The 22,876-nt window shown below is 32.1% G+C and overlaps 1 protein-coding gene across 1 annotated transcript in view; it reads left to right on the top strand.

The window, feature by feature from the left end:
- The first annotated feature begins 1,067 nt into the window (after positions 1-1,067).
- Positions 1,068-22,876, top strand: part of LOC114332903 (growth/differentiation factor 8-like) — a 127,119-nt gene continuing 105,310 nt past the window's right edge. Inside the window, exon 1 of the mRNA XM_028282688.2 lies at positions 1,068-1,897. Coding sequence (XP_028138489.1) covers positions 1,432-1,897 — 466 coding nt within the window. The 5' untranslated portion in view covers positions 1,068-1,431. The remainder of the gene's footprint in view (positions 1,898-22,876) is intronic.

Genomic DNA, 22,876 nt, shown 5'->3' with positions numbered 1-22,876 from the left:
ATTTAGTGGATTTTAAATACCATATCCTAAGCTTTACAAAAGCACTTATAAAATGGTAATAAATCTGTTCAAACTTGAGTAATACCGTCTTAAATTGGTGGTAATTCTGTAAAACTACGAAGTTTTCAAAAATTACATTTTTTGAGACGTCGTATCATTTAAATTAAATTTTTGAAATTTTTTTTTGAATAAAGCATCGTTTAGTAATATATTTTAAAGATAAGTTGTGCAAAATTGAGAGTTTTATAAGAAAAAATTGTATTAGTTACACATTTTTAAATCATTTTTAAACAAAATTCATGGAAGTCTCATTTTCCGCCCACACCGTATTTATGCCCAAACATTGTATTTCTTTTTATTATAACTATAAGACAGCTTAGTTATTCTTCTTTCATGTCCAGTTCGTAAAATTTCATTTGATCCATTAGTTAAAGAATTACATTAAATAACTTAACCGTGCACTTCGCCGTAAGCTAGTTTACAGTTTGTGAGAAGGGTGACTTTAGCGTTGTAAATAAAAAATTATAGAAGCCACAGATTTAATTTTAGAAAAATCTTTATGAAAGGTTTTTTTTTGTAAAATTTTCTGATTTTTTCAATGGTCAAGTAAGTTTTTTTTGTAAAATTTATATTTTCGGAGTTATTTAAAAAACATCTAATTTCGTAGTTCATTTGTTTAATAAAAAATGAAGCACCCACTTCTCGAGTAGAACTTTTTGATATGTTGTTTATTAAACATTTCTTAATGAAATTACAAAAAGTTCTATCTTGTTTGATTTTTTCCGAAGTGAAATTATATATGCACTCCCCTAAAAATAAAAAATATTTTATTTATTATTTGTTAATTTTTTACGAAATTTGAATATATATTATACCTCCGTGGGGTTAATTCTAACCGTAAAATAATTTAAATCCGTGGCGCACATCCTCGAAACATCCTGTAAACGAAAAAAGAATCGCATCGCCACTACTTTATCGAACTGGTAGCGCGCCAATAAAATGATCCTCACGCACTGAGCCACACATATATAGGGCCGTCTTATGCTTTGAAACTCTAGTGCATGTTAAACACACATCTTACAAAGCCCAGAGAAGGTGCGCGGCTAGTCACCGGCGAACACACACATTATTTTCAAAATCCCCCATGACTGAAGAATCCTAGAGTGACAAATTTTAAACGAATTGTGATGCCCTTGTGATCTAACTTACGAAATTTCAAAAAGTCGAATGTGATTATTATACTAAAGGCCCTTTTGGAAATTTTCAGTATTTTTTTTAGAAGAAATGAGTGATACAAAAGTGAAATTGAAAGATGTGATATCGCGTTTTGGTTTTTGAACTCTTTTTCGAATTGTGATCAATTTTAAATCCGGACTTTTGTGATAAATTTCGACTTCTTTGTGATATATCTCGACTGACTATTTTAACAAAATGTTACTAAACACAATTAAAATTAAATCGAACACTCTAGCCAATTTTAGAAAAATGTTCAACACAAGAACTATTTTAACATACTTCATTCTAGTGTTACTGGTACCATTTTCGATAACGGAAAAACACAATAGGCCAAATAGTATACAAAAACGGCGGAGTCCAGAACCTGACGAACCAAGGCACACTTCGGGCTGCCATAGTTGTAGAATGAGAGAAGAGATCAAACAGAGAAACCTGATGGTCATCAAAGACGAGATCCTCAGGCGGATAGGCTTCGAGGAAGCGCCCAATATTACGGGAAAGGCTCTTCCTCAGGTTCCGTCCGAATATCTCATGAGGATAGAGGAGGAGAACGGAGGTATGCAGAGCGATCAGCCTCAATTTCGGAGCGGCTATACCGTGGTGGAAGAGGAGGATGACTATCATGTGAGGACACAGCAGATCATCGCTTATGCACAACCATGTAAGTTCAATTCATATTTCTATCATATATATTAAGGAAAGCAATATCAAGTTAAAATAGTACCATTTCACCCGTTTAAAATTTAAAAAAAATATATAGAAAATAACATGGACTACTTATGATTAAGAGATCTTCAGCTATGAATAAAAGCTATAACAACTATATTATAATCTATAAACTACTAGCTACAATTAGAACACTAGTCAACATTTCACATATTCCTGTATTTTAAAATCAGTGCAATGCATCTAATTCCTAAAACAATCAGGTAAACTATGGCACATGAGTTGAAATAAAATATTTTTTATATAATTCAGATAGTAAGAGCGTAGGTGCAAAATTTCGGACCAATTCTTTTAAATGCATTAATTTTTTTTCGAATCCTGAGAAAATTAATAAGTATTTTTGAAAAATTTTAACGCAAAATGAAAAATTACATTATTCTCGAGGGTCGAATATCCCTGACAACTTCTATAATGTTTATAGGTCTGGATCCCGCGTACCAAAAAAAGTTGATTAATAGCAAGCTGAAAATTTGTGAATAGCTTAACGGTATCTAGTCGGACAAACTTTGATGTATGGGAACATTGGAACAGGGGAAGTTTTAATTGTGGAACCAGTTAAAAATTTGGAACGTCAGACTACAAATACGTCCCATGTATTTTGTCGGACAGAACTTCCAATTGATTTGTTCCCCTTTCATTAAACTCTCAGGCAAAAATCAGACTGGTATTGATCACCCTGTTCCAGTGTTCCCATACATCAAAGTTTGTCCGACTAGACACCCTTAAGCTATTAACAAATTTTCAGCTTGCTATTAATCAACTTTTTTTTGGTACGCGGGATCCAGCCTTATTATATTAATAAGTTACTGGGGTAAAACAGGAGAAAAAATTGAGTGTGATTTTTAGTTTCAAATATCTCATTCAAAAGAAAATTTTTGTTTATTCTAAGGGAATTTCGGCCCTCGTAAATAATGTAATATTTCATTCTACGTTTAAATTTTTCAAAAATATTCGAAAAAAATAATGCATCTAAAAGAATTGTTCCGAAATTTGGCGCCTACGCTCTTTTAAATACAGATTGACATTCTTGGGAAAGTACTAATTTTCATAATTTATTATGAATATTCTGCTTCACATAATATACTAAAACCGTAAATTCAGACTGTGTCCAACTAACTGATAAGTGCGCCAAATTAATTCAAAAGATACCTATTTGTTGTCCTTAACCTCCGGTGACTTCACAATATTTGAGATATATTAATAACCTATATATTATGCCAATCAGTTTTAGAACACGTTTGACATTTTTGCAACAGTCTAGAGATTGTATTATTTTTATAACAAAAACTTTAGAACTATTGGTATGAAAAGTGCTATGGTAAGCTTAGAAGTAAAATCTGACAAAAATTTATTGAAATAGTCGGTTTTTAATTGACTCCTACAAATAAGACATATACATATTTATTATAAATTATAAAAAATGGTTCCTTTTCCTTCACCAGGATCTATTCAAACAAATCTTTAAAACAATATTAATTTTAACAATTAAGTTAAAAAATATCACATAATAAATCAGAAAAAGTGATTTGATATTTAAAAATTGGTAAAGTATTTATAGACAAGTAAGGATCTGTTTTTCGGTGGATGTGACAGGTGGCATTCAGATTTTTGCGGATAAAGTTAGATGATAACTTCGTTAATAATAATTGATTTATGCTCCTTCTCAAATATGCCCGGAACATTAATAAAAAAAAAATAAAATATTTAAAAATTTCAAAAAATTTCGTTCTTTTTTTCTACTTTTTTTGCTTATAACTTTAAAACGATTCATTTTGGAACAAAGTCGTATAGGAATAAAGCAAAGATAATTAAATTTTCTATCAGATGCGGTTGGTTGAAAATGTCTTAATTTATCACCCTTGCTGGAAAATAGCAATAAATATAAAATAAGGGGGCAAAACAAGCCTGTTCTTATTCAATGATTTTCCATCACTTAGGTTACACTTGGAACCTTCCTAATTCGCTTAGCAAATTTTTGTAATGTGCTAAAACCGTATACCAAATTTCATTAAAATTGACTTACTAGATTTTGAATAATAACTTTGCAATCTAAACTCTTTTTAAAAAATTAAAATTTTTTAAAATCTTGCACAACAAAAACTAGAAAATACAAAGATTTGTCAATTTTTTTACATATAAACAAGCGCTCCACCTATCTAATGCACTTTACAGAATTGAAATCGGATTGTTTAAGCAGCCTCAGCGATGTTTTAAATTTATAAACAATTTTTTGGCTTATAAACAAATTAGTCCTGTGGCCAGAAGGGGGTGCTACGGGCTCCTTTATTTAGATGGACTTACCCAAGATTTTTATGTATTTTTTGACCCGTGGAAAACGATTTTTTTGGGTAACAGTTGATCCGGATGTCGATAAGGTTGTTACAAACAAAGAATTTGAGGAATTACATAACATCGATTTTTCGCAAAATAAAACATTTTTTTGTATTTCTTGGGTAATTCTAAGCAAAAAATGTTCTTACAAGTTTTTTCGTAGTTTTCGAGATAAACGCGAGAACTTTCAAAAATTCGAAAAATTGCAATTTTTGAACGCGAATAATTTTCATTAAAAAATAAAATAGCAACTCTGCTGACAGCATTTGAAAGTTTAAGTCAAATTATACCGGTTTTAATTAGTTGCATTGCTAAAAATTAATTTTTTTATTATTAAACAAAGCTATTTTTTATAAGCCAAAAAATTGTTTATAAGTTTAAAACATTGCTGAGGCCCCTTAAATAATCCGATTTTAATTCTGTAAAGTGTATTAGATAGGTAGAGCACCTCTTTATATGTAAATAATTAGACAACTTCTAAATGGTCCACTTTTTGTTCAGAAAGATTTTTAAAAATTTGAACTTTTTTAAAAACATTTAGATTGCAAATTTATTATGCAAAATCTATTAGGTCGATTTTAATGAAATTTGGTACAAAATTTAAGTATGTTACAAAGAATTTCCTAAGCAAATTACTAAGGTTCTACGTGCCACCAAAGTGGTTAAAAACATTGAATAACAACAGGCGTATTTTGCCCCTAATTTTGTATTTATTGCTATATTGCAGACAAGGTAATACGTTAAGACATTTTTGACCAGTCGTATATCATACAAAATTCAATTATATTTATTTTATTTTTGTACGACTTTGTTCCAAAACGAATCGTTTTAAAGTTATAAGCAAAGAAAGCAGAAAAAAATCGATGTTTCTCGAAATTTTTAAATATTTTAATTTTTTTATTAATGTACCGGGCATATTTGAGAAAGAGCATAAGTCAATTATTATTACTGAAGGTGTTACCTAACTTTATCTGCAAAAATCCGAATGCCACCTCTCACATCCAAAAATAGACGTTTTCTCGCAGATCCTTACTGGTCTATTATACAATATTCTTACTACAATATTAATGACAAATGGCACCTTTTAATAGATATTTTCTTTATTTAGCTAAAATGCCTTGACAACTAAGGCCATTAGCATGGTACAGTTGATTTTGCAATCAGATTATATTGTAATGTGTAGTGTGTGTGTTGAGTAAATGTCTTGTTACTTAGTAAAGTCGACTTCATTGTCTTTACAAAGAGACGCTGATTGTATCCGTACTTCTGCGGTCCCTACGATGAGTACTGATCCCACAAGGATAGAAATTATTTTCATTCATTAAATAGATAAAATTGTGGTATATTTTAAACATTTAAAAATGCGTTTGAATCAAACAATGGGCTAAACTATGTACTTCTCTGTGCATGATGTATTTCTTCAGTGAATGAGGAACCAGTCATGTTCTTTATTTGATCCAACCATCGTACTTGAGATCTTCTGGATCTTTTGCCCGCTACGCTGTCTTCAACTATCATTCATTCCATCTCGTTTCTTCTTCTAGGGTGTATGTTTGAAATATCTTTTAGTTTATTTTGAGTCTGGTTTTCATGTTAGGTAGACCTATATTTCAAATACAAATTATAAGCTTTATAATCTGGATCTTTTGCCCGCTGCGTTGTCTTCAACTATCATTCATTCCATCTCGTTTATTCTTCTAGGGTGTATGTTTGAAATATCTTTTAGTTTATTTTGGGTCTGGTTTTCATGTTAGGTGGACCTATATTTCAAATACAAATTATAAGCTTTATAATCTGGATCTTTTGCCCGCTGCGTTGTCTTCAACTATCATTCATTCCATCTCGTTTCTTCTTCTAGGGTGTATGTTTGAAATATCTTTTAGTTTATTTTGGGTCTGGTTTTCATGTTAGGTAGACCTATATTTCAAATACAAATTATAAGCTTTATAATCTGGATCTTTTGCCCGCTGAGTTGTCTTCAACTATCATTCGTTCCATCTCTTTTCTTCTTCTAGGGTGTATGTTTGAAATATCTTTTAGTTTATTTTGGGTCTGGTTTTCATGTTAGGTAGACCTAGATTATTTCAAATACAAATTATAGGCTTCGAATCGGCTTTTTGATGGTCCATGTTTCTAAGGTGTAGGTGGCTATCGGAAATATTATTGCTCTAACAAGGCGTTATATTTCATTTGTTTGTTAATGTCAGTCTTCTTCAATATATTTTGAGTTCGGCTGTTGCCAATCTGGTCATTATGACGCGTCGACGGATCCTATCTTTGCACACTCCTCTGTTAGTGATGACTGATGACAGAAACATAGAAAGTAATTAAATTCTCTGTCCACTTCGTGCCCTGTCATGTCTCTTATCTATATTTGGTTGTTTTTGTTTCTATCGATGATCATTACTTTGGTTTTTGTATATTTATTTTCAAATTATGTTCCGTACTGATTGTGCCGAACTTATTCATAATTTGTTCCAGCTCTTCTGCTGAAGATACCAATATAACCGTGTCATCAGCATATTGTAGTTTTTGTTTTTCTTCCTCCCATTGTTGCTCCAGCTTGCCGTTCCTCAAAGGCATGACGCAGAATGTGTTCACCTCTTCTTCTTTTTATTTCAGTAGCCTGTCCGATTATCGAATGCTGGCTATCATATTAATGTCTCTTGATACCGTTTTCGGAGAATTCTGAGCCAGGATGTTCTTAAACTTTGAACAAGGAAGGCTACAAAACATTCCAAATAGAGCCAGTTTATCCATGGTCCGAGACGGTTGAAATTTCATAAATCAAATTTATTCTTTATTTAACAAGATACTCATTAATGTTTTGTATCTTGGGGATGATTTCCGAAATGAAATTCAAAACGTGAAATAATAAAACTTAATTTTAAAGTAAGATTGTGGTCTATTTTCAAACAAAAATATTAAATTTCATTAAGATGAAATAAAAAATATAGCTTCAGAACAATTTTTATTGATTTTGTAAACAATAATACTTTTTTCTACGAGCGTGCAAAAAAGTCTACTTTTCCGCACGCGTTTTAGTTTGGAAAGTTTTACTTTTCCGCATTACTTTTCCGCATTACTTTTCCGCACTGAATTTACATACATATTGTGCTACTTTAATTATTAAATATATGTCATCAGGAGCTTCAGATAAAAATTTTGAAATTTCTTCTTTGGTGAAAATCTTTGCTTTTTTTGGCGTGAATCCTACGTTTTTTTTTTTTCTTCAAATATGCTGGTAACTTAAAATAATCGCCTATATTATATATAGCGTGACCACAAAGTATTTATTTTGCAGATTTTGAAAAGACTAATAAAACAAGCTAAAAACACTTCTTCTTTTAAGATATTTACACTTTTTTCTTTACACCAACTCATAAAAATGTTATATTCTTTCTTATACCTGTTTGCTAATTTTTCCGGAAACAGATCAAGATTATTGACAACGTCGAGAATAAATGCGGGTAGTTCTTCGTCACTTGATGCCATCTAAATCACTGAATTATTTTAAAATTTGTAAGTAAAGATGCGTGGAAATTTTAAAGTGTGTGACGTGCTTTTTGACAATAATTGCTTTGTTTGACATCGTTGCTATGACTGTAAAATATTAAAACATATAATAATACACCATTCCTTACTGCATAACAGGTATTTAGGCACCGCATTGACTTTAATTGGGGATTATTATAACTTATTAGCGTTATTTTTTAATTCAATTAATTGATTAAGATTTGGTCATTTTTTAAACGCTCATAGAAAAAATATTGTTCCTAATTCTTGCGGAAAGTCTCTTTTCCGCACTCGACTGCTTGCCGAACTCCGCTTCGCGTCGTTTCCGCTGACTTTCCGCACTAGTTAGGAAAATAACTATTTGTTTAGTCAGTATACAGCAAAACTGAATTCTAGAAAATACTACTCTACTATATACCATAACAAAACTACATCCGAAAAAATTTTATATTACAAATTATTAAAGTCATAAAGTTTTGACCATACATCAGGGACTCTGATATATAAGTCCTATAATGTTTTCTGTAAAGGCAATGAATTCATTAGAAGTATTTAACGGAACCGCTACCAAAAAAACAAGGTAAAAAATGGTCATGTGCATATATATCTTCAACTGGGGTGTTTTTTAGACAGGTAACTGCCACTTCTGGTTATTGAACTCAAAAGGGTTGAGTATTTTTTGTACCATTGATTGCAACATGTTGATTAACCACTTTTTAAGCGCGTAGGTTCCCAACAAACGGATTTCGACGAATAATAGTTGTTGGACACATAATGTTTCAAAATATTATTTTGGTGTTTTACTTTGGTACTTATTATTTACGTTTATTGTTATGTAAAATGATTATTATATAGTTATTATTTTTAATGATTTTGGTTAAGAGTGTAGGCGCAAAATTTCTGCCCAGTTCTTTTTAAATGCATTAATTTTTTTGAATCCTAAAAGCTAATAAATATTTTTAAAAAATTTAAACGCAGGATTAGATATTTATTACATTATTACCGAGGGCCGAAAATCTGTTAGAAAAAACAAAAAGTTTCTTTTGAACGAGATATTTGAAATTGAGAATTACACTCAATTTTCTCTTCTTTTTCACCCTTGTAACTTATTAAAATAAACATTATAGAAGTTTTCAGGGTCTTTCAACCCTCAGTAATAATGTAATCTTTCATTCTACGTTAAAATTTTTCAAAAATACTTATTAGTTTTCTCAGGATTCGAAAAAATGAATGCATTTAATAGCATTGGTTCAAAATTTTGCGCCCACGCTCTTAAGTGTAATATTTTTACGATAGTTCCAAAAAATCAATGACTACTGTTACTTTAACTGTCAACTTCCTGTTTATATATTGACGTTCCATTTCGATTCCATCTAGAACATTCTAGATTTTTAATTCTTCTTCTGTCGTCAAGGAAATTTTTGTGTATGGAATGAATCTTACGGGAGTGCCATAACAATATATGTATATACAACGTCGAGTTCATACAAAATGTAAAACAAATTGCAAATTAGAACTATGTAATGCAGTAAATGAAATTTAAAAACATTAAATGCATTAAAAACATGTTTCAAGCAATAAATATGTATGCGAATTTTATTATTAGGTATTATAGTTATTAATGTACCAAGGGTATTAAAAGGATAATATCGCTTGAGGTCAATGGTGTATATACCGAGGGCCTGTGGCCCGTGGAATATACGTTGACCGAAAGCGTTATTATTTATAATACCCGTGGTACCTTCAACGTTTAATGTCAGACTAAATTACATATTCTTTATAATGCAAAAAATTTGAATGAATTTTGAATTAATTAGTTTTCAAATAAGTACATTTACCAGCAATAGTCGTAACGTAATTGTGGTAACCATAGTGTTTTACTTAGGTTGTTATTTGTCAACTTGCCAGTATTTAACTAGTTATTTAAATTTAATGCCCTACGGCGTTATTTTTGAAAATAACGCCCAAGGGCATTATACAGAGAGTCTGTAAAGTGGAATAAATTCAATATCTCAAATACTAATTGTTTTTTTGGAAAATGCTCAGACCCGTCGATTAGTATTTCAAATTGTCCTTTTTGACATTCAATAATAATGTATACAGGGTGTCCCAATTTAGAGATATGACGTCATCGTCGATTTTCTTAAATGGCAACACTGTCATTTTGATAGCTAATTTGATAGGGTTTGTAAAGTTATACACAACTGCAAAATTTCAAATTTGTATTCTCTACCATTTAGATGATAATAAAAAATAACAAAGTTATGAAAAAGAAGTAATCAACTAATAATTGAATTTAATTATTTCAATAAATTAAGCAAAAACTCATAATGTTGCCCTCAATTATTGTCAAATTGTCAATGGGCAAAGTTATGAGCATTTGCTTAATTGAAATAAATAAATTCAATTATTATTTGATTACTTCTGTTCTTTACACTTTACACACCCCATCAAAATAGCTATCAAAATGGCAGTGTTGCCATTTAAGAAAATCAACGATGACGTCATATCTCTAAATTGGGACACCCTGTATACATTATTATTATATGTCAAAAATGACAATTTGATATACTAATCGACGGGTCTGAGCATTTTTCAAAAAAACAGTTAGTATTTTAATTATTGAATATATTCCAAATTACAGATATAACTTTGTTATTTTCTATTATCTTGTAAATGGTAGAGAATAAAAATTTGATATTTTGCAGTTATGTATAACTTTACAAACCCTATCAAATTAGCTATCAAAATGACAGTGTTGCCATTTAATAAAATCGACGATGACGTTATATCTCTAAATTGGGACACCCTGTATACATTTTTATTGAATGTCATGAAAAAAACAATTAGTATTTGAGATATTGAATTTATTCCACTTTACAGACTCTCTCTGTATAATACTTAACTGACTTCGAAATCATGTCAATATTTGTCAATTAATATACCAGTCGGACATTAATTTAGTGTATTAAACTGTATTAAATATTTGAGTGTATAAAATATACTGTATGAAATTACTAATATTACTATAATTAAATTAAATAACTATATTAAATATATAATATTCAGGCGAAAAGTAATCATACTGCCCACGAAATAAAATTCACCGTGTTGCCTAAGGTAAAGATAACTTTGGTGTTGGTCTCTCTCTCTCTCTCTCTCTCTCTCCTGTCGTTTCCCCATTACTGAGGATCGTGATTTCTTCCAATATTCCTAACAATGTTTCTCCATGGTCTCTATCTTCAGCTGCTCTAAGAGCTTCGCAGAATGAGTTTCCAGCTGAATGCTTTATTTGGTCAGATTATCTAGTTGGTGATCGTCCTCTTGATCTTCTCCCTGGAACGTTTCCAGAAACAATTAATCTCTCCAAACTGTCGTCACCTCTGCGAACCACGTGACCAAAGAATTGCAGAATTCGTTGCAGACATATTGTGGACAGCCTTTTTTTAATATTGAGTTGGTTTAGAATGGAAACGTTTGTCCTATGAGCTGTCCAAGGTATGCGCAGCATTCTTCTCCAGCACCACATCTCAAAGGCATCAATTTTGTGGCGTTCGCATGCGCGAAGAGTCCAAGTCTCTGCTCCGTATAGAAATATTGAGAATACAAGGGCATTCACCAGTCTGATCTTGATATTTTGAGAGATAGATCTGTCTTTCCAAACTTTTGTTAGGCGACTCATAGCATTTTTTGCCATACCAATGCCTCTCCGAACTTCCGCTTCACAGTTACCATCGTTACTTATACTAGACCCGAGATAGACAAAGGTGTTTACTATCTGGTATTCCTCTAATATGTTAGTCAGTTGAATAGTGTCCACTCTGTCGACCACCATTATTTTTCTCTTAGCTTTATTGATTTTCAGACCAACTTTATTGCTTTCGTACTCAACTCTTCGCAGAAGATCAAACATTTCTTGCCCATTTGCTGCTATAAGTGTAGTGTCATCAGCAAATCTTAAATTGGAGATTTTCCTACCAGCTACTGTCACTCCACCGGCCCATCCTTCTAAAACCATCCTCATGACATGTTCACCATAAATGTTAAATAAGTCAGGTGACAACACGCATCCTTGTCTAACACCTCTCTCGGTCTCTCGGTGTTGGTATTCACCAAAAATTAGAAAAATAGGTTATTTATTGAAGAACTAAATTCCAAAAGTTAGACGAGACATTTATTTTACATGAGAGAAGAAGAAATTAAATTTTACATTATCTTAGTACCTACACACATAAGAAGGAAAATTTCGTGATACAATGTGGCATATAGGTACTTAGGAAAATCGGTATGCCAGAGCATCTAATCTATTTCTTACAAGAGTTGAATATATTCTGAATGAAAAATAAAAAAGTTCGGCTGGTATGTATAGCATCTCTCATTCTATTCAATATATACAGTGAACATATTGATGCAAGCATTAAAAACAACGAAATTAATGCCAACAATCTCAGATACACAGATGACATGGTACTTATTGCTTCCAATGAAAAGAAATTCCAACGACATATGATCAGGGTGACCGAAACGTGTGATATGATAAAAATCCAGTTTATGTACGATACTATAGACAGACTCCACACTCACAAAATTTTCTAAAATGGCTCTGATTAAACTGCGACGATTTTCTCTACTTGCTTTGCCTTGGCACATTCCTGTCTTTTGATGCAGTACTTAATGCACCTGGTTGCAGCTTATCATTCATCTCCTCTTCTCCACTGGTAATTTTTCGACATCATTTCTTGACAGTTGGATACGCAAAACATGCGCTTCGATACATTACTTGTATTAGCTTTTGAATTTGCAATGGTAGCAAACCTTCAGCACCAACAATCCAATGACCCCACGTTGATTATAATTCGTCTGTCAACTGTCTTGTCCACGTTGATTATATTTAGTCTATTAACGAATGTTTGTTCGGATTGTTAACAACAAATGCCATTTTTGAGTCACAATACTTAAAATCACGGTCAAATACAAGTGATAAAAATTGATCAGAGTGACGCTGACATTTACAAACATAACTATCTTTGCAGAAGACACTTGACTGATTAGAATTGTTTCCAAGGCTAACCTGATTAAAGATGAGTTTCACCTCTATCAGAATTAGTAGCTATCTTCGTTCTTGACCCACCCAAGATACCGAAGTATCAAATCTGCATAAGCTAGCAATGGTTGTGTCTTGATATATGATTCTCAGATCCCGTTGCATATTGTCTCTAAACAATAAAACATGTGAGCTAGACTCACTGGCGTCTGATATGAACAGAAAGTTTTTCTGTTGTTACTTTTGCTTGGCACAGAATCCTTGTTAACGGTTTTTTTTTCGATAAAAAGATTAAAGCAATTTTAATTAATGTTGCGACCCTCTTGAAGGTCGAGCTCTTTGGTGATATATATGTGATTATTATAAAAATAGATTTTTCCAATTGCATACTTTATCGCTTAACGACTAATTGAAAGTGAAATGTTAACTACATTTTTGTATATCTCAACAAATTGGTCCAAGAGCTGTGAGACATTTTTGAGTAGGTATTTTGGGCAAATCATTGACGTGACTTTAAAGTAAATTTAAATATTCAAATATAAAGAAAATAAACAGGCCAGGCTATTTGAGGGCGATTTTAACTCTGCAAGATACTTGCATGGGCGCCCCAGGATTATTTTCAGGGGATGCATCTGAACTTCAGAAGATTTCATCTGAATCTGTACATACTATTAACGAGTATAAAATACACAACTATACATGCATAACTATGTACATTCCTTCCGGACAGGGAGGTGCAATTGTTATTTTGACAGGGTATTTTTTAATATTAAAAATAAACATTCCAAAAAACACACCTTTTTTTGGTAAAATTTTCCAACTGTCAGGTGATCAAACAAATTACGCGTGCATATAAATGAAAAGCGCTATAGGTAAGCAGCAGTGTGAGAAAGAGCGTATACCGATAGCTGTTTGCGTCCTCTGTTGTAGCTGAGCGAGTCCGTTCGCTCGAGAAAAATCACCTGACCTGGCGATATCCATGTTGTTGTTCCTCGAAACGTTAGAGTATTTATTATAATATATTATAGTTTTTTAAGTAACTTTTTCTTAATTATAAAAAAATAATACTTACTATACAGTAGATTTTGTAAATATGATAGAAAAAGACAAACTTATTATTATAAATATTATATAGGTAGAAAAGTATAAAACTATAAACTGAATTAATTCTGTGTTCGAATCTTGTACTTCTTCTTCAAACTCCTCAGCTGAGCTTAAATATTCATTCTCTTCTTCCTCGTCAGACTCCCCTCGTGACTCAGATTCCTCTTCTACATGATCTGTAAATAGTTGTAATATGTATTTAGAATTAATTAAAAATTAATTAGTGATTAACTAGTTGAGTTGCTACGTATTCTCCGTCCTTTTATACGGAGTCGAAGCCTGGACAATCACGGGCGCATCTGAAGAAAGACTTGCCGTTGTTTAGATGTGGAGTTATCGAATAATGTTAAATATATCATGGACACACGTAACAAACACGGAAACATTAATAAAAATGAAAAAGGCAAAAGAAATACTCAACACTATGAAGGAAAGAAACATGAGCTACTTTGGTCATACCTACACTAAGCAATAAAAAACGTGATGTGATTGGTTTTATAAGGAAAAGTATTAAGCATTGGTAATTTTTCATTAATTCTAAATACATATTACAACTATTTACGGATCAGGTAGAAGAATCTGAGTCTCGAGGGGAGTCTGACGAAGTAGAAGAGAATGAATATTTATTTTAGCTCATTTTTCTTTCCTTCATAGTGTTGAGTATTTCTTTTGCCTTTTTCATCTTTCTTAATGTTTCCGTGTTTGTTAAGTGTTGTGTCCATGATATTTTTTACATTATTCGATAACACCACATCTCAACAATGGTAAGTCTTTCTTCAGATGCGCCCGTGATTGTCCAGGCTTCGATTCCGTATAAAAGTACAGAGAATACGTAGCAACTCAATTAATTAATCACTGATTAATTTTTAATTAATTTTAAATACATATTACAACTATTTACAGATCGTGTAGAAGAGGAATCTGAGTCTCGAGGGGAGTCTGACGAAGAAGAACAGAATGAACATTTAAGCTCAGATGAGGAGTTTGAAGAAGAAGTACAAGATTCGGACACCGAATTAATTTAGTTTATAGTTTTATATTTTCTACCTATATATTTATAATAATAAATTTGCCTTTTTCTATCACATTTGCAAAATCTATTGTATAGTACATATTATTTTCCTTTAATTAAGAAAAATTACTTAAAAAACTATAATATATATAATAATGACTCTAACGTTTCGAGGCACAACAACATGGATATCGCCAGGTCACGTGATTTTCTCGAGCGAACGGACTCACTTAACCACAACAGAGGACGCAAATAGCTATCGGTAAGTATATGCTCTTTCTCACACTGCTCCTTACTTATAGCGGTTTTCATTTACCTATATGCACGCGTAATTTGTTTGATCACATGGCAATTGGAAAATTTCACCAAAAAATACCTGTCTTTTGTAGAATATTTATTTTTCAAATTAAAAAATACCCTGTCAAAATAACAATTGCACCTCCCTGTCCGGAAGGAATGTACATAGCTATGCATGTATAGTTGTATATTTTATACTCGTTAATAGTATGTACAGATTCAGTTGAAATCTTCTGAAGTTCAGATGCGCCCCCTGAAAATAATCCTGGTGCGCCCATGCAAGTATCTTGCAGTTAAAATCGATCTCAAATTGCCTGACCTGTTTATTTTCTTTATATTTGAATATTTAAATTTACTTTCAAGTCATATAAATGATATTTTTTGTAATAACAATTTTTACCCTTTTTTAATTTTGGGGGGGATTTTTTTGGAAAAATAACCGCTACCCTCCAGCCAGACCGGCATTTTTGTATTAGGCTATCACAGAAGAGTCACCTGAAAAATTTTCAGGTTGCCTAAAATACCTACTCAAAAATGTCTCACAGCTCTTATACTAAATTTTTATTTGACGGGCAGAATACACCGGAATAATGGAATTCAACAGACCTATTTATAGGAAGGCAATAAAATATTGCAAAATAATCAATGTAACTAGTAAGACAAAATGCATGGTGCCAATGTAACAAAAAAGAAGAACTTCTATTGGAGTGAAAGTAAAGAGGACGATAAACTCCAACAGAAGTAAGGAAAATGCAGATAACTAGTGGAACAAGAATGAAGAGAGAGTGAGGTGGCTTCTACGTTGAGAAGCCGAAGTAGGAAAATACTACTTTTTGCAGTAGTACTTGTATGGGGGGATAATGATAAGATGATAAAGTTGAGGAAAGGGGAATTAAAAGGGATAGAAGTAGAAGTATGAAGAGACAGAGGCAAACTGAATAGAGTTGGCTAGCAAGACATGCAAGAGAACAACTTGACACTCAAGGATGGATACGGCTCGTTTGCATGCCTGTCGAAGAACAGTAGCTCAAAGTAGATAATGATGACTAGAAAAGGTAAAGATTAAGATAAGAATAGTGTTCTGAAAATAAATAAAGGAGAATAATAATTGCTAAAGAAGAACAAATTAAATAACACTAACAAATCATGGGCGCCATTAAAATGATCTTTGATCATTCTCCCAGGTGTCTTACACTGCTGTCAAATATTAAATATATTAAATCAGTAAATATTTATTAAAAATGACTACCTAGATTTGCACAATCTCTGAGTTAAGCCACTTCGAATTATTAAGTGACTATTACATGACAAAAGTTATCGTTAAACAGGACATACAATATAACAACAGTCCTTTTATATGTATGTTACAAAATGATATACCTCTTACTTACATATAAGGTACAACTCACATGAGAGCCTTTACCAAATGGTTATAGTACGCTTGCTGCGTACAACTGAATCAAAAACCGACAAATATAAAAATAATATAAAGTATCTAAATACTGAAAATAATTTTTAGTTAGATGTAAGATATAACCATATTAGAAAAAAAATGTATGCATACAGTCAACGATTAATTGTACGTGCAAACATACTACCATTGGTAGAAGGAATAAAAATTTATAATAATAGAACATAATGTCAGTTATGTATACTCAGTTTAAATACACAAATAAGTTTCCAATAAAAATACAAAATTCAAACTAAAATGTGAGCTGTAAGTACAACTAAAATTAAAAATGAGGTATCCAAAAAAAACTAATCGAAAACAAAGAAAAGCGGTATAAATCTACCTGTTTAGTATTAATAAAAATTAAAGACAAAAATAAATCAGAAATAACATGTATACACAGATCTCACAAGTAATAATACAGAATATTCACATAAAAGAAAAAGAACTGGACTAAAAGAACTACTGTCTTAGAACCTATAAAAGGTTGGCGCCACGTTGGGTACGCCAATATAAAAAAAGAAGAACTTCTGTTGGAGTGAAAGTAAAGAAGACGATAAACTTCAACAGAAGTAAGGAAAAACAAAAAAGAAAAATAGCAAATCCAATTAGGTATAAATTGGAGCTGAATGGTCAGATAATAGCACAAGTGATGGAGTTTAAAAATATACGCATCAAACTATCCAGCTAGGGAAAATTCGATACAGAAGTGGAAGATCAAATGAATAGAGGAAAAAGAGCCACAGATTGCCCGAACGACAAACTATGGAGGAATAAAAATATCGGAAAAAAAATTAACGGTAGAATTTACAAAACAGTCATCAGACCAATAATGACATACGCTGCAGAAACACGACCTAACACAGAGAGAACAAAAATATTACTCGAAACAGCCGAGATAAAAACCCTTCTAAAAATCGATGGTAAGACACTATATGGGACAGAGCTAGAAGTAGAGATATACAGAAGTAGAGACAACCTCAATAACTGGGTAAGAACCAGAAGACCAAAATGGAATGACCACATAAGTCGAATGATAACAAATAGAGGAGTAAGGACAGCTAGAGACTGTTCCCCAAAAAAAGACCAACAGTGGGAATACCACGAAAACGATGAAACAACAATTTACTGGAGGCATATTGATAAAACAGACAGAGTCATGTTTATACAAAAAGAAGAAGAAGAAGAAGAACTATGTAGTTTGTTCTGGTAGATTAGCTATCAATGTTATAACCTGGTTTTGTTAGGTTATTTGTGTCATTTTAAAAAATTGACATACTTGGCCTAGATCTTATAGGTCACAGCAAGTGGGTGGTTGGGAAAATTGTTGGGGTCGATAGCATTACCCTAAGGCCTACGGATATCAAATCTTTACTGTTTCTATCTAACCATAAAACACTGAAAACGTTTATTTTCTATACTTCCACAAAACTTATTATAACTATGTGACTACAGCTGTTTCGGCAGACTGCCTTTCTCAAGTGATTTAGTTTACTATGGGTTTGTCTTTTTAAAGTCTTTAACTGAAGAGGTTGATGAGTGGGGAGCTGTTTGTCTCGAGTTGGTCATTCAGAATTATATCTGTATTTTTTAATTTATTAATTTTCATAGATTCTAATAAAGATAGCTTAATGCCTTTATTTTGAATATGCAGAATTTGAAACTCTTCATTAAAAGAATAATTATGATCTAGCTTGTGGTGACTGTCCGAAAACTTACATCGGTCAAACTGGCAGAACCTTTGACAAACGGATAGACACAAAAGGGGTTTCAACAATAGAAAAACATACCCTTCTACATACGCACTTCACCTTCTAGATCATAATCATTCTTTTAATGAAGAGTTTCAACTTCTGCACATTCAAAATAAAGGCCTTAAGCTATCTTTATTAGATTCTATGAAAATTAATAAATTAAAAAATAAAGATATAATTCCGAATGACCAACTCGAGACAAACAGCTCCCCACTGCTCAACCTCTTCAGTTAAAGACTTTAAAAAGGTAAACACATAGTAAACTAAATCACTTCAGATAGGCACTCTGCCGAAACAGCTGTAGTCACATAGTTATAATAAATTTTGTGGAAGTATAGAAAACAAACGGGTTTTTTTTGTTAGATAAAATGAACTTCCATCAAGTAACGGTCAAATCAATCAATTACTTACTGTTTTTGTGTGTTACTTTGCTTTAAGGTAGGTATTTCTCGGTAATTTTTTAAATGATTATGTGGCTTATTTGATTATTTGCAAACAAAACGTGACGGTACAGATAGTTTCCAAACTAACTTCATATTTTCGGTTAAACTATTTAAGGGATTAATTTCTATATTTGCAAATAAAAGCTTAAGGCAAGTTAGTCATCTTTTAAGGCATCTCTCTTCGTGTTCTAATAATGTATATTAGTAAATATATTTGACATGATATAAAGCCGGCCACTGACGATACTGTGGCGTCGATACTTAGTCGAATTCGACTAATTGAAAAAAATTTTGATCATGTGTGACCGTGCATCCAACGAAATCGTTACAATTTGACCACAGTGAGACTGGCCTGTCTGCTGCAGTACTGCAGAATTGATATCATCGACGATTTTGTCGAACCACACGACCGTGTCGTACCGTGTGTAGTCGGCCTTACACAGACAGATTCTTTCAATTATTTTGTCGTTTTTTTATTTATAAAGCTCACCTATATTTTTATCCTGTCGCTTACAATAAATTGTTTTTTTTATGAGTATTTTTTAAGATGAATGCCAATTATAAGTATCTTGTAAAATTAAAGCTATCGTGACTCACAATATCTCGATTATTTTTAACGTTCCTGCATATGTAATTATTACAAAACATTATAACAGACACTTCAATGATTTGCTTAAAAATTAAACCAAATCAAAAGTATATCAAATGTTATCATAAATGGATTAGATACACCATACTGTAATTAATGTAATTAATGTACAAATATTATATAACTTTTGATTTTTTGGTTCAATGATTTAATCGTAATTTAGATTCAATCAACAAGACTATATTTTTAAATCTCTCTATTGTTGTTATAATATGATGAAAGTAGGAAATACGTACATTGATATGACCAAACCTATCAGTTTTTTTACGTACTAACATTGATATAATCAAACCTATCAGTTTTTTTTTCGCTTTTGACAAACCATAGATATCATTTATTTTAATAAATCTTTTTAATATGTTTATCATCAGATTTCAAGTAAAAATTGAACAATCATAATAAACTCTGAGGTCTCTTGACAGAGTCATAAGCACGATGTTGGGGGCCCCGGGCAAACATGATCTGGGGGCCCCCTACCGGTGGGTCTGAAGGGTTTACCCACAGCGGAAGGGGGGCCCGGAAAAATGTTTCATATTTAACCCCTTGAAAACACATTTTATGCATTCCATGACTGAAGTTTCTTGTACCTACATATTATTGCTATTTTAGTTGACCAACGCAAAAAAATTAACATCACCTTATTTGAAGAGCTAAATAATTTTGCAAGTTACCATCAATATAAAAGAACGAAAATAAAAGGCTTTATAGAGACAAGCAAGGCAACTACAAGCAACGAAAGAAGAAAATAAACGGTTTTATTACGGCGAAATAACTAATTTCCCAAGTAGATAATAATTTAAATTTTTATGGTAATGTCTCGGAGGCCCCAGCTTAGCTTAGCTCAGGCCTCAGGGGCCCCTGTTCTGTTCCAATTGCATTTGCAATCCAATTGCAATTTCCCCAGTAAAAAATTAAAACTTTATGATGTTGATGTTGAGGTCTAGAGTCTAGGGTGCCTTGTAAGGTATTTTTAAAATTGTGTCATTTGAATAAATTTCCTTGGGATCGGCTTTAAAAATATGTATATATTTTTATCTTCCTCGTTAAAATCTATGCACGGCCAACCAAATGGGGCACTTGCGGGGACCCTATTGTCCGAGGGCCCCGGAGTAATGCCCCGGTTGCCCCAATGGTAGTTACGGCCGTGTCTCTTGATCTATCTATGGAATCAGAAAAAAACATTAAGGCCATCGGTACATATAATTCGCAAATATTTTACGGCTGTGCCTACTTTTTCTGCCTTTACACGGTAAATTACGTGTAGTAAAATTCACACTGGTATGGATATGTAAACATTACTAGAATGTCATTCTACTTGACAATGTCATCATTAACTTTAAAGAGATGGCTGTTGAATGTTCTTGGATAACTGTTATTTGTATAATTGCAAATTATTAATTCAGTTAATAAATGTGATATTTTTTCACTAACTATGTATTCAGTGATTGTAATAATTTATATGTACAACAAAAGCTAATACTTAATCGAAAAAAGAGGAAAAGTGTTAAAGTGATATTTTAATTATAATATATTGTTACTATGGAACGCTTACAATTTTAAACATCTTTAACAACAAAAGACTTGGACCACAGAATATATCCTGATGTATTCTCTACTTGGATCTTTCTAAATAATAAACAATAAATAACTTTTTATTAAGTTCACGTCTTAATACAATTATTTATCAAATACACTATCAATATTATTTAATCAACAACTCAAAATATTTCCGATGCCATGTCAAATATTTAAAACTGTCACTATCTTGTCATCATATTCTATTTGACTCAGTGCGTTGTGTGACAAAGATAGCGAATGTTCGATTTGAAAAATATCACCACGGATATGGTGTCCATTTTTTTCGAATCCTGAAAAAACTAATGAATATTTTAAAAAAATTTAAACGCAGAATGAAGGACTAAATTATTATCGAGGGCCGAAAGTCCCTTAGAATAAATAAATAGTTTCTTTTAAATGAGATATTTGAAATTAAAAATCACACTACATTTTCTCTTAATTTCCTGAAAAAACTAATAAATATTTTTGAAAAATTTAAACGTAGAATAAAAGACTACATTATTACCGAGGGCCGAAAGTCCCTTAGAATAAAGAAAAAGTTTCTTTTGAATGAGGTATTTGAAATTCAAAATCACACTAAATTTTCTTTTTTTTTCACCCCTGTAACTTATTAAAATAAACATTATAGAAGTTTTCAGGGACTTTCGGCCCTCGGTAAGAACGTAATCTTTCATTGTGCGTTTAAATTTTTCAAAAATACTCATTAGTTTTCTTATGATTCGAGAAAAATGAATCCCCATTTAAATAGCAATGCAGCCGAAAATACGTACCCATCCCCTTAATAATAGATAATTAAAAAAACATTAATCAGCATAAAACATTAACATCACTTCATCAAAATAATGGTCTTCCCCTTTATCATGTGTAATACCATGGTCCATCATGTGTAATACCATGGTCCCCAGCGTATAATTATTTTGCTCTATTGGTCGTCCTTTTATGTCAGTGATAGAAACACCAAGAAGATTTTCTTTTACGTTTTGCTATTTGAAATTCATAATTTTTCATTTAGTATTAAGTAAAAAACTGAGAGATACTGAGTGATATTACATCAGAGTAGAAAGTGATAATACAAGGTTATTTTAATGCACGTGTAAGCCAATCTAAGATAGGAGATGAAGGAATACATGGGTGATTAGGCTTTGGAACTAGAAATGAGGCTTAAGAGGATAGGAAAAGAGATGTACTCAACTTACTAATCAAGTACAAAAGTGAACAAAATTACTCTCAAATGCCTAGATATTATGTCAATGGTGTGTTGTGACACACCAATGAAAAATTCGAATGAAGCTGATGGGAAAATCTTATATAAGGAAAAGAAAAGAGGAACAACGAATGCATGTTGCAGAATTATGAATGCTAAGATGGACGATTGGAGTGACAAAAAAGGATAAAATCTAGGGGTTCCTAGGAATAAAAGGCGAACTCTAGGGGTGGTACCAATTGATCCCAAAATGAGAGAGAATTATGTTAAGATGTTTTGGTCACGTTCAACTTCGTTAATCACTCTATGCGAAGAATTTCTGATCTGCATATTCCTGGGAGGAGTAGGAGAGATAGATCAAAGAAAACCTGGGAGAGACGCTTAGGCAGGCCATGCCGGTAAATGGGAAGAAAGAATCGATGCATTTAAATGTAGTGTTTATAGTGATGGAAAAGAATGCTTCCTTGGACAGCCAGAAGAACATCTGCTCTTGCGGAGGTTAACAATCCGCAATATCTCTCCAGTTCCATGT

The sequence above is a fragment of the Diabrotica virgifera genome, chromosome 3 (assembly GCF_917563875.1).
Source record: "Diabrotica virgifera virgifera chromosome 3, PGI_DIABVI_V3a".
Lineage (NCBI taxonomy): Eukaryota > Metazoa > Arthropoda > Insecta > Coleoptera > Chrysomelidae > Diabrotica > Diabrotica virgifera.
The sequence above is the reverse complement of the archived record's forward strand: the minus strand, read 5'-3'. Positions and strand labels throughout refer to the sequence as shown.